Source organism: Salvelinus alpinus, chromosome 2 (genome assembly GCF_045679555.1).
Source record: "Salvelinus alpinus chromosome 2, SLU_Salpinus.1, whole genome shotgun sequence".
Lineage (NCBI taxonomy): Eukaryota > Metazoa > Chordata > Actinopteri > Salmoniformes > Salmonidae > Salvelinus > Salvelinus alpinus.
This window is the reverse complement of record NC_092087.1, coordinates 60,408,958-60,421,644: the sequence shown is the minus strand read 5'-3', so window position 1 is coordinate 60,421,644 and position 12,687 is coordinate 60,408,958. Positions and strand designations below refer to the sequence as shown.

At 42.6% G+C, this 12,687-nt stretch overlaps 1 protein-coding gene across 16 annotated transcripts in view; it reads right to left on the bottom strand.

The window, feature by feature from the left end:
* The window catches only part of ptprt (protein tyrosine phosphatase receptor type T), a 487,625-nt gene that overhangs the window by 367,978 nt on the left and 106,960 nt on the right, over nucleotides 1-12,687 (bottom strand). For all 16 annotated transcript variants that reach the window (XM_071386753.1, XM_071386649.1, XM_071386662.1 and 13 more), the window contains exon 2: nucleotides 11,236-11,361. In XM_071386753.1, coding sequence (XP_071242854.1) covers nucleotides 11,236-11,361 — 126 coding nt within the window. The remainder of the gene's footprint in view (nucleotides 1-11,235; nucleotides 11,362-12,687) is intronic.

Sequence of the window (12,687 nt, the reverse complement as noted above, 5' to 3'; positions counted from 1 at the left end):
CCAGATCCAGTCCATGTAAATACAATAACAGCTGTATCTTTTAGTATCCTTCGGTTTTCTGTCCCCATAATTTCTGATTGCATATCGCGCTCATGGCCATTGTCGCTGAAGTGCTTGCTACACACACGCAGTGATGCAAGGTTGGCTGCAGGAGTATTTACATCGTCTTTACTATTTCGAATTCCTACTAATAATCTTCTGCATCTCTCCATCTTTTAGCAGAAAACAGTGACATTTGGTGCCTTCTTCCCTTGATTTCCTGTATAAAGTGCAGCCAAGGACCGAACACCACCTTGCTCTTGCTGCCATCTCTTTTCCCACTTTGCAACCTGGCATGATGACTCCTTGTTATCCCCAGTCCACCTGGCCGTGCTGCTGCTCCAGTTTTAACTGTTCTGCCTGCGGCTATGGAACACTGACCTGTTCACTGTGATTACTATTATTTGACCATGCTGGTCTTTTATGAACATTTGAACATCTTGGCTATGTTCTGTTATAATCTCCACCTGGCACAGCCAGAAGAGGACTGGCCACCACTCATAGTCTGGTTCCTCTCTAGGTTTTTTCCTAGGTTTTGGCCTTTCTAGGGAGTTTTTCCTAGCCACCGTGCTTCTAGACCTGCATTGCTTGCTGTTTGGGGTTTTAGGCTGGGTTTCTGTACAGCACTTTGATATATCAGCTGATGTAAGAAGGGCTATAGAAATACATTTGATTTGATTAATCTGTTGTATAAAGGTTTAATATAGGCTATGATGGGACCAAAGTTTTTCTTATCAGGTCGGATGGTTTTAAAAAAAACTCCTGGAAAAATTCCTGGCCTGGATGAAAACCCTGTCAAAATGCAGCAACCTTGTACTTGTTGTTATGAAGTATATTTTAAACAAGGACTAGGAGGTTTCCTATACACAGACAAATAAAATCAAACTTTGTCACATGCGCCAAATACAAGCCCTTAACCAACAATGCCCTTAACCAACAATGCAGTTCAAGAAAGAGTTAAGAAAATATTGACCAAATAAACGAAAGTAAAAAATTATAAGAAGTAACACAATAAAATAAAACGAGGCTATATACAGGGGGTACCCGTACCGAGTCAGTGTGTGGGGGTACATGTTAGTCAAGGTAATTTGTACATGTAGGTAGGGGTAAAGTGACTATAGATAATAAACAGCGAGTAGCAGCAGTGTAAAAACAAATGGGGGGGGGGGGGGGGGCAAATGTAATTAGTCCAGGTGGCCATTTGATTAATTGTTCAGCAGTCTTATGGCTTTGGGTAGAAGCTGTTAAGGAGCCTTTTGGTCTTAGACTTGGCGCTCCGGTACCGCTTGTCATGCGGTAGCAGAGAGAACAGTCTGACTTGGGTGACTGGAGTCTTTGACGATTTTTTGGGCTTTCCTCTGACACCGCCTAGTAGCGGTCGACCGATTATGATTTTTCAACTCCGATACCGATTATTGGAGGACAAAAAAAAGCTGATGCAGTTTAATCGGCTGATTTCTATATATATATTTGTAATAATGACAATTACAACAATACTGAATGAACACTTATTTTAACTTAATATAATACATCAATAAACAATTTAGCCTCAAATAAATAATGAAACATGTTCAATTTGGTTTAAATAATGCAAAAACAAAGTGTTGGAGAAGAAAGTAAAAGTGTAATATGTGCCATGTAAAAAAGCTAACGTTTAAGTTCCTTGCTTAGAACATATGAAAGCTGGAGTTTCCTTTTAACATGAGTCTTCAATATTCCCAGGTAAGAAGTTTTAGGTTGTAGTTATTATAGGACTATTTCTCTCTACCATTTGTATTTCATATACCTTTGACTATTGGGTGTTCTTATAGGTACTACTGCTGGAGGTCATTTTGCAGGGCTCTGGCAGTGCTCCTCCTTGCACAAAGGCGGAGGTAGCGGTCCTGCTGCTGGGTTGTTGCCCTCCTACGGCCTCCTCCACGTCTCCTGATGTACTGGCCTGTCTCCTGGTAGCGCCTCCATGCTCTGGACACTACACTGACAGACACAGCAAACCTTCTTGCAACAGCTCGCATTGATGTGCCATCCTGGATGAGCTGCACTACCTGAGCCACTTGTGTGGGTTGTGGACTCTGTCTCATGTTACCACTAGAGTGAAAGCACCGCCAGCATTCAAAAGTGACCAAAACATCAGCCAGGAAGCAGAGGAACTGAGAAGTGGTCCGTGGTCACCACCTGCAGAACCACTCCTTTATTGGGGGTGTCTTGCTAATTGCCTATAATTTCCACCTGTTGTCTATTCCATTTGCACAACAGCATGTGAAATTTATTGTCAATCAGTGATCAAGATCTTCAATGAGACCGGCAGGGATCCAGATTGCGGATTTAAGAAAAAACGAGTCACTTTCATAGTCCTAAAGCTAAGCCTTTGACATTTTCTGTTGCAAATAGTAATTGTGTATTACATTGACTCAACATGTAGGCTAGATTAAGAGGTACCAAAAGGACAACAGAATGAATTCCAACCTCGGATATCAACACCATATCTGCCAAACCTGTCAACCGTTGCCTGCATCTGCCCAATTTGAAGGAGCACCTACTGGGAAGATAAAGGGAGCAGTTGACAGAATATGTGTTGGAAGTTGTTTCAACTGAATCCTCGCTACTACCTCTGTTAAATGCACTGTCTGAATGTTACGTTATGTGGGAAGGAACTGCATTAAACCTTTTGTCTGACTATTGGTGAATTTATTTAACCAGTTTGAGTATGATTTACACAATGTCATTGGATGGAATTTTGACACGAAATTGCAAAGTGCAAAACTAACATGGATTGGTTCGACAACAGCAAATTATAGTAATCCAAATTTAAAATCAGGTCAATATTATAGATTTGATTTATGTTGGATTTACATTATTTAATTACATATGATGGAACCACTTAAGTCAAGTTAATATTATTCATTGAATTTATTTGGGATTTGTATGATTGAATTATATTTGATGGAAACACTTAGATTATGCTGGAATTGAAAATACGTTAATCTTACGATTTATTTGAGTGTATCTCCATTTTAAAGTAGTACATTTCCTTCTTTTGTATTTGAAATGAGCATACAGCTAATATTGGTGATTTACCACCACCTGCAGTTATTATATCATTGTTGTGGTGATATAGCTTAAAGCCATTTACTAACCATAAGCAACCCAATTTGGAGAAGACCATGCTCTGATCATTGGTTGATCGCTCCCAACCCATAGGAATCCCCAACCAGATGAATACTTAAAAAACGGTGGAAGCCCTCAATGGAAATATCTATGCTAAAACAGGCTATATTCATCTAGAGTCCTCTAACTCTATGGGTACAGCACAAGAGGTGAGAGTGAGAGGCATGGAATATTTCCCTCTCACAGAAACAGGCTACTTCCCAACACTATTCCCACTTTTGCAGAGTCCTCCACCTCCTCCTCTCCATCATATTAATCTTCCAAACTGAAAGGAGGAGCTCCCTTCCACAACTCTGTGCCGAACTGTCCTCTTTATCGCCGAGAGCGATAGCCAACGCTGCAAACACTTGTTTCATTAAGCATGATTTAAGTCCCACACGTCGCCGTGCATTTATTGCACTGCCACTGAACAGATTCAGAGAAAAATGAGGAACTGTTTCTACTCTAGATATTAAATAAACAAATACATGATGTGAGACTGATTTTTTGAGTGTAGTTAACTTTTAATTAATGTGTGCAGGCATTTAGCGCTGTTGTTTGGTTAGTGGTGTTTCTGTAGCACATGAGATGGAGTTTGCAAGACAAATGGCCACTGAATTGATACAAATAATCATGATATCATTCTGTCAGGTAAGCATAGGCTACTTTATAGCTAATTAACATTTAATTGAGAAGGTTTTTGGGAAAGCCTTCCCATCTACCAGAAGACGGTTAGGTCTATCATTAGCGTCACTATATTTTTCCTGTTCCTTAATTGTTTGAAACCTTGACAGTTGACGTCATACTATCAGACATGTCTTACCTTGCTTCAAAGTAACCTATAGCCAAAATCCCACTATAGAAACGTGGAGGCAATTATTTTAAAGAGTTCCTCATATTATCTAGCAGCCAAAGGCATTATCCTAGTCATATTAGCAACCCATGATAGTTGCATCTTTAGATCTCCACTCTTTCCCAATTTCTAACAGATATTTCCATCTCTGTCCATGAAACCGCTCACATGTGCAGTGCGAATGTCAAGTTTTTTCCCGCAAAGCAAATCACTCTTTTTATTTTCCATTCACGCTTGACCACCTTGCTGCGGTGAAAATGTGAATAAAAAATATTTTTTATACATTTTAAGCTAAAACATTCTTATCTGTTCCATCAGCCTTATTAATTGATACAGCATATACCTCCACTACACTACTTTAATACGAATCATGGGGATTAATAAGTAAGCATACGCAATGCCCACTGAAAAATAAGTGGGTATACAGCATATACCCTCCACTACACCACTGTTTTTGTGTGTGTGCGCGCGTGTTTCTGTACCTGTGTCTATGTCTGTCTCTGTCACTGCGTGCGTGCATGCATGCGTGTGTGTGTTTGTGTGACTGGAATATTGTAGTGGTGGTGGTGCAGACAGTGAATGAACGGAGAGGGAGAGACAAACTGTGCTTGTTCACCTGGGGGGACATGCAGACCTCTTTAAAACAAGGACAGCTAGTCAGTTACTCAGAGCAGCACGGCCGCTACTGTCCATAGAGGCCAGTGATGGAGACAGCTAAGGCCAAACCATCTGTCTATAGCCCAGTCAGAACAAGCCAATCACACTAGATTTATCCCTAACGGCATAACTATAACTGGAAAATAAACCTGATTACATTAATAACATTCATTATTTTTCTGTTTAACTACTTAATGTGGGGTTGTAATATCAACAACTGTCAAGAACTGCAATTATGTATAATTAAAGCTATCAAGCATTCACACTAGCACTGTATCACTCAGGGTTGCTACTACTTACGCTAACTCGTTTTGCATGTAGTATTCTGATGCAGTGGGTTTGCGCAGGCTATGGTGAACACACTTGTATAATGAATGTAGTGATGGCTAAGTAGGGCATTGGCTTTGGCAGTTTGACTGTTTCTCTATGGCTGGTCCAGATTGGCTTCCAGGTCAAATGAAACCAGACGTATACTTTGATGGGGTTGGTTCTACTACTGATGATGACACTTTTAATATTACATTTTTACTGCAACCTATGAGTAGATAGCAATGAAAGACTAAGACAGTGAGATGGTCAAAACAGACTACATTTCACCACAGGAGTCATTTCTTTCAACCTATCCTCAAGATATGGCCCCATAATCATTTAAAAACATATCAGTATAATATACAAGTAGCCTACTTCTATAAACCAACGGGGAAACACAAAGGATCCATTGGAATATCCATGATAAACATCCTTATGCACTTTTTCCTTCAAAGCGGCCCCTTAAATGTCAACAGAGCTCATTCCCACCATACAACACTTAGTTGTTATCAGCGTGTCGGCTCATAAATGCCATCCCTTTCTCACCGTAAAACGTATTATATTCTCTGGGGACCGATTCCTTCCATATGATGTGGCTTTTAAAATGTTTTGTAGTCTAACAATGGCAGCTGAGTGACTTATGCTGCCCATTCTTCCTAGACACCTTTGAGATTGGCGGGGTGCTCTAGCCCCATGTCACACAAGAGGAATATTATTATATGGCTGCGGGGTGCGTACTGATGGTGGCATCTCATTGGTTGTACAGTGAGCTCTTAAGGTATCCCAGCATAACCGAAGCAAATCCAGGAGTGGACATGTTGTCAGTTAGAACGCCACATTGAAGTAGTGCTAAGGGCCTGGGGGTTGCAAAGTCCAATATAGGCCTGAGATAGTGGGCTGTCGTGATGGGGAAAGAGCAGGATTTCTCTGTGTTATGAGAAGTACTTTGCCATTCAATGGACCACACCGTCTTATAGCACACACCAGTCATTAGCCAACATTTTTTCAAGATACAATCTAACAATGATGCCAATAACTACAACCATAGTATGGCAGACCTGGGTTCAAATAGTATTTGTTTTACTTGTTGAGTATTTGTTACTTGTTTTAAATGTTGAGTATTTGACTGAGCCTGTGTGAAGTGCCAGATGGGCAGCGTTTGCACTTTTGGAACTATTCCATTGGTTGAAGTGCAACCTAGTCAAATCTGGTATTAGACTATAATTGATCATGTATTTCAAACCACAATACTATCTCTTCAATGACAATGAAATTAAGATTTTTTCCAAGATCTAAACACTCATATCATCACTGAGTTAATCTCACCATCAACACCCATCTGGAATTCATCTGTGGTGAAACCTATCTTTGTGTGATGATAATACAATTCCAATTCTTGTAATTGCTATTACAGGCCACACTTCATAACACAAAATCCTCCAACAATGGAATTAATTGACTTCATTCTTTGAGGCTGGATCAATATATAAATGAATCTCTTTGGGGAGTGAGGTTTCCAGAAATGGATCCCTGTATTGCTGTCATATTGAGGTCAGACTAAGATATCGTTCCTTGATAACCTGAGTTTAGGCGCACAAGGGTATCTACCATTTTGTATACCAAACCCACAGACAAAAACAGCATTCTACATGCTTCTAGTGCACATCCCACATAACATTCTATGAATCTTATATTGAAACCTATGCACCTGTAACAGACATTATACAACATACTGTACAGCACAGTAAGTAAGTCAGCCGAGGAGTCACACACTGACTACGCTTAAGTGAAAATCACGGGTCAGCATCGGCTGTGATGACTTAAGGGAGAGTGGATAAGGTAGAGAAAGAGGGGGGAGAGGGAGGTAGAGTGAGCGAGAGAGAGAGAGAGAAAGGGGAGAGAGAGACAGACAGAGGAGTGAGAGAGTAGAGAGAGAGCAAGAGAGAGAGAGAGATGGAGAAATAGAGAGAGAAAGAGAGATAAAGAGGATAGGGAAGGGAGATTCTCAGAGGTGTGGGGTCCCCAGTGATGGAGTAAAGGGGGGGGGAAGTGAAGGAGTGCTCTGAGCCTGGCAGCAAACTGCTGGGTTTTCATTGGCAGCCCGTCGCTCTGAGGATGGGCCCACATTGTCTTCTTAGTGCCTGGGAACGTGAAACCAAAATTGATGCGTGTTATGATTCCCTTCTTCCCGTCTCGAAGGCTATCACCGGAGTCTTGGTAGGGCAACGTGAGGGGAGAGGAGGAAAGTTCACACAGACTGGAAGTGTGTGTGGTTGTGTGCGTGCATGTGTGTGTGCGCAATGCGCATGCTTGAAAGTGTGCATGTGTATCAGAACATTTCCCTGTTGCCACCAAAAGAACCTTAGACAGACATGACTCTTGGATTTTACCTGGCCTGGGTAAGATTTTCTTCATAAATCCTCTTTTTCATTAGAAAACCAAACAGCAGCAACTGGGCACCCACATTTGTGGCTTTGTGTTTGTGGCTTTTTGCTTGCAGAGGTTAAGTCATCAATCAGAGTGTCCAAATAAAATTATTTCCATTCGCTTTATCCCTCAACAGTGAGTGTCTAATAAAAAACGCTATTGCTCTCAGACAAATAAACATAAAACCTATAAGGGGTTCGTTGACTGCGAGCGGTCTCATGTAGGTGACCTAAACCCGACATTCAAAGAAAAACGAGGCTGGGGGGTATTATCCCAGGGCTCTGTCTAGGAAACCGACTGTAGGTACACATCCTTCTCTTATCTCCTAGTCCCAGCACACTGTCTCACAATGACAGCTACCTCGCAGACTCTAATTTATTCAGGGTTTACTCAAGAGGTGATAATCCATTTATCTTCATAATAATGTGCTCATTAGAGAGAGTGACACTCAATCCAGCTGGGATGAGGCCCCATGGATCTGCGGTATCCGCCGGGTACTGGTGCAGCTTCCCGACTTCAGTGATAATGAATAACCCATTCGATTTGACCTTTGGCCGTAACTCTGCCTCCATTATGGCTCAGGTGAATTCTGGGGGTGACTGTTAAAAATAGCACAAAAAAGCAAGGGTGAGTTGTGAACCGTCCTGCTTATCTAATCAGCATTGTTACCGTGTCTGGTTAAGAGGTCCTGTGAGTATGGTGAGTAATAATTTCACCTCCATTGACAGGAGATGGTCACTGTATGTGAGGAGAGAGAGAGCGTGCCTGTGGCCCCTTTCCCTGTCAATTTCTTATCAATGCGGCTCCCTCTCCACTTCCAACCCTCGCCCGCCTGCCACGCTCAAATCAGAAACACAATCAAGTCTGCAAGTCAGACAAGAGCACTCAAATCATCACCAAGAACAAAACAAGTAGACGAGTAATTTAACCCCTTTACCCTCATCAGATTTACACAGACCAATAACACAAGGAATTAATGCAACTGGGCTGTTGACAACCTATAATTCAAATGTCCATTACTAATCCCAGAGTCCTTTGGCATAGGCTTCAAACTCCACAGTTTCCCCAGTCGAGTAAACACGTCACATCAAAATGACGGTCCTCAGCCATGTTTCTGGTGATTGGTTCAGATTTTTTTTTTTCAGCCAGAGCTCCACTTGAAGAGGTAATAATGGAGATAGATGTGGGAGCAGATTTCAGAGAGACGTGCAAATGGGCGGAGAACGCAACAATTCCCGAAACTCCCTGTCCGCAATCACTCTGCAGTCAATCTCTGACAAAAGTGACAAATCAACAAAACATGTCACGTCACAGTGATATTTACTTGTACCTTATACACTAGATACTGCTTTTGTAGCGAGAGAGGTGTAAAAAGGACTCTAAGCGTAGCTACTGTGTAGCGGCGAGAGCCTAATGGACTCTAACAAAAGCCATGACCAGTGATTAGTATATCCCCTCTCTTGAGAAGCACTATTGCACACAAAGTCCGCCATGCAAACAGAAGAAACCTTGCCCATTGTCCCGAGAGACATGGGACAAATCCCACCGCGGCCACCAATTTAAAGTGCCATTTGGAGTGTTTGAAGAGTGAAATATCAACAAAAGGAAAATTAAGACTCAATGATGGGAACAGCAGGGCCTCCTGGGTGGCGCAGTGGTCTAGGGCACTGCATCGCAGCGCTAGCTGCGCCACCAGAGACTCTGGGTTCGCGCCCAGGCTCTGTCACAGCCGGCCGCGACCGGGAGGTCCGTGGGGCGACGCACAATTGGCCTAGCGTCGTCCGGGTTAGGGAGGGTTTGGCCGGTTGGGATATCCTTGTCTCATCACGCACCAGCGACTCCTGTGGCGGGCCGGGCGCAGTGCGCGCTAACCAAGGAAACCAGGTGCACACTGTTTCCTCCGACACATTGGTGTGGCTGGCTTCCGGGTTGGAGGCGCGCTGTGTTAAGAAGCAGTGCGGCTTGGTTGGGTTGTGTTTCGGAGGACGCATGGCTTTCGACCTTCGTCTCTCCCGAGCCCGTACGGGAGTTATAGCGATGAAACAAGATAGTAATTACTAGCAATTGGATACCACGAAAATTGGGGAGAAAAGGGGGTAAAATGTTTTTTTTTATTTTTTTATTATGGGAACAGCATATGATGGGAACAGAGTGCAAGAAGATTACTTTATTCCCTTGAGTCAACAACTATCACATACTAGTCAACTGTCGCAAACTTTAATCTGCACTCATAGGGCTTGTTTCCAGGACACAGATTAGGAAGATTAGGCTTAGTCCTGGACTAAGAATTATTCTCTGTGAAGGACCTCCATTGAAAGCTCTTTTGAGTCTATGACTAGGCTTAATCTCTATACGGCAAACCGGCCCATGCACTTTCAGTAGTCACAGTGACAGAAAGTAATATTGCTTCTTGGTCTTGACACCAGGACTGAACACCTTTAAGTAGACAGGTCCCCTTTATTCCAAGAATAGAACTGACCATAAAATGCCTCAACCGTGGAGTAGTAGTGGGAAAGTTGAGTTGAAAAGAGCTTAGACCTGATAAGGCTCTTATACTCAGCGTGTCATCTGTGGCTTTCAAGTAATATTCTAAGGAGTGTGGTCTGTCTGAGAGACTTTGTGTGACTGCTCAACCTCTTCTTAACGCCACCAACCGATGTCCTATCCCAGGTAATATCCTGGCGCCAAACATGAGCATTATAGAAGGAAGGAGAAGAAAACAAACGCAGAAAAACACAACTGAACCCATTCCCTCGGAACGGCACTCTTTTTGAAGCGGTGAAAGAGCCCTGGTGACAAGGAGGACAGCTTGCACTGATGGGAATAACCTCATCACCTGAGCCCCTCCTGAGTCGCTGAGCCTCACTGCTCTCACTCTCTTTTTATGTAGAGCCTACTGTGTCCAGCACTGTTCAACGGTACATTGTATGAAATGCCATGCACGATCAGTGAAGATGCTTGTCTCTCATGCATTTCAGCTGTTGTGGGTGACACACACAGAAGGGCAGACACATGAGGTACCTACCTCCACATTAACGCATGCAGTGATGCCTTTGATTAGATGCTCCTCTCCCGATGACACAAATGAAGGAATATGGGTGAAATAGGTTCCTGTTGTTTATTTATTTATACCGCCCCTTTTTTTCACATTTTTATCTGAAGTACCCTGTTTTGCCATGCCGAAAAAAAGAGACTTTGATCACGTTGTTCTCGGCGCTTCTGATTTTCACACGACCTGAATTTGCACCAAATGCAAAAAATTGCCCCATATGCCTTCTTTGTGCGATCTTCAATGAAATTTGCTCAGCAGTCAGCACAGTAGACAAATATAACAAGCCTCTACTACAGTACTGGCAGTCTGTGTCCCAAATGACACCCTATTGCCTAAATAGTTTACTACTTTTTCACCAGGGTCCAGAGGAAGACCCTTAGGGATATGGTCAAAAGTAGTGCACTATGTAGGGAATAGGGTGCCATTTGTTACATAGTTGCAGTGTGTTCAACTGCTAACTGGATTAATGTCAGTGGTGTAACACTAGAAGGCACCCCGTGAAGCTGGGGAGCTGACACTGACATCCCTACCATAGGTGATCAGTCAGAGAGAAACAAAGAGGGATTGTGAGAGAGAGAGGGAGTGAAAGCGGAGGAGAGCCAAAATACAGATATAATTGTCCACGAGAGGACAAGAAAGAAAGATGCGCTGACGAAAGCAAGACACACACACACATCCAAAAAAAGAAGGGGTGAGGAGAGGAGATAGGGGAAAATAAAGGAAGGAGAGAGGAGGAAGCCCCGTTGTGTACCTGTGGGAACAGCCGCGTCCATAGTGGGCCTCTCCCAAGTGTTGACTTGCTCCCAGGCGAAGCCATTGGTCCCCAGGGCCACACTGTAGCCACAGCTGCTGTAGTGCTCTTCAAACGAACAACTGCCTGTAGGACATGACGAGAAGAGAAGGGTTGCATATGTAAACACGATAAAGCCATATACTCACATCATTATTTCATCCCCGCTAAATAATGATTTTCCAGCGCATTAGGCTTCATGCTAGCCAGAAGCCATGGATTGAGAAAGCAAGACTAAACTCGGTCTAATTAAATGTACTCTTTGAGACGTGTGGTTTAATTGCAATGAGAGGATTCAAAGGGAATTCTTAGTTTTTTTTTGTGTTTTATCTCTGTTTTTTCAATTACACCCATAGTTTAAGTGTTTTTGAGCGTGGATCGATTGATCTAGGCTGTGCTGACTTGACAGTTTACTGTGGCAAGGAATACAGTTGTTGTATTATACATGAATGGATATATTTTTTCCAATTAAATGAAAAGCTTGCTTCTGGTTTTAATCTAATTTATAAAATTGCATAAGCCAAGGACTAAACACTCATTGGCAGTTAATGACTTGCCTGTTTACTGAATGGGAAAATCAGAGCACAAGAATGGGTTATTATTCCATTAAAATGAGAGGGGAGTTGGTGTCAATGATCTTTTGTTAGACAGATTATGACTTGGGTTTAAATCCCCCCCCCCCCCCCCAAAAGAAAACACCACAGTATTTCTACGTCAATAAATCCAGTCTTCCTAATCAAAACCCCTAATCTCACTACTGAGATTGAGGCTGTCCTAATATGGACACTACGTAACAAATAACTTTTCACTTTCCAAATCAAAAGTGTCAAACAACCACCATCGTGGCATCGTGTCTGTTTCTTGCGGGGGGGGGGGGGGGGGGGGGGGTGTAAAGTGACAAGAAAAACAAGCCAAAGCCCTTCATCTCCTCTAATTAATGTTGCCTACCAATTTGATCCATTATTGATAAGTTGCCCACAGCAGATAAGCAACAGTTTCATTATCATTTGAAGCTGCTGCTACAACTGCAAATAGGAGAGGAGCTAGCGTAAAAATGGGGGCTTTTCATCCCTAATGCTAGTAGACAGTGAGATGTAATTGGGAAGTTTTCCAGCAGCTGAGTTTCTTTAGGCTCTCTGTCGAGACATTGTTTATCAAATAGAGTTTCCCATGTAGCACTTTCATCAATAATGTTTTAATGAACTGAGAGGCATGTTTCTAAGGGCAATGAATGGGAGGTGGAATGCGGAGTTAGAATGCGTTCACAGTCGCTACAGTCAAAGAGGATGTTGTTTACGCTAGAAAAAAATGCCAGAGAAGAAATTGAAGTGTTTGCACCTCAGGATTTCATTTGAGAATTAGGGGCCCTGCAATTAATATGTATTGCTGGCAGATTACAACTGTACTGTAATT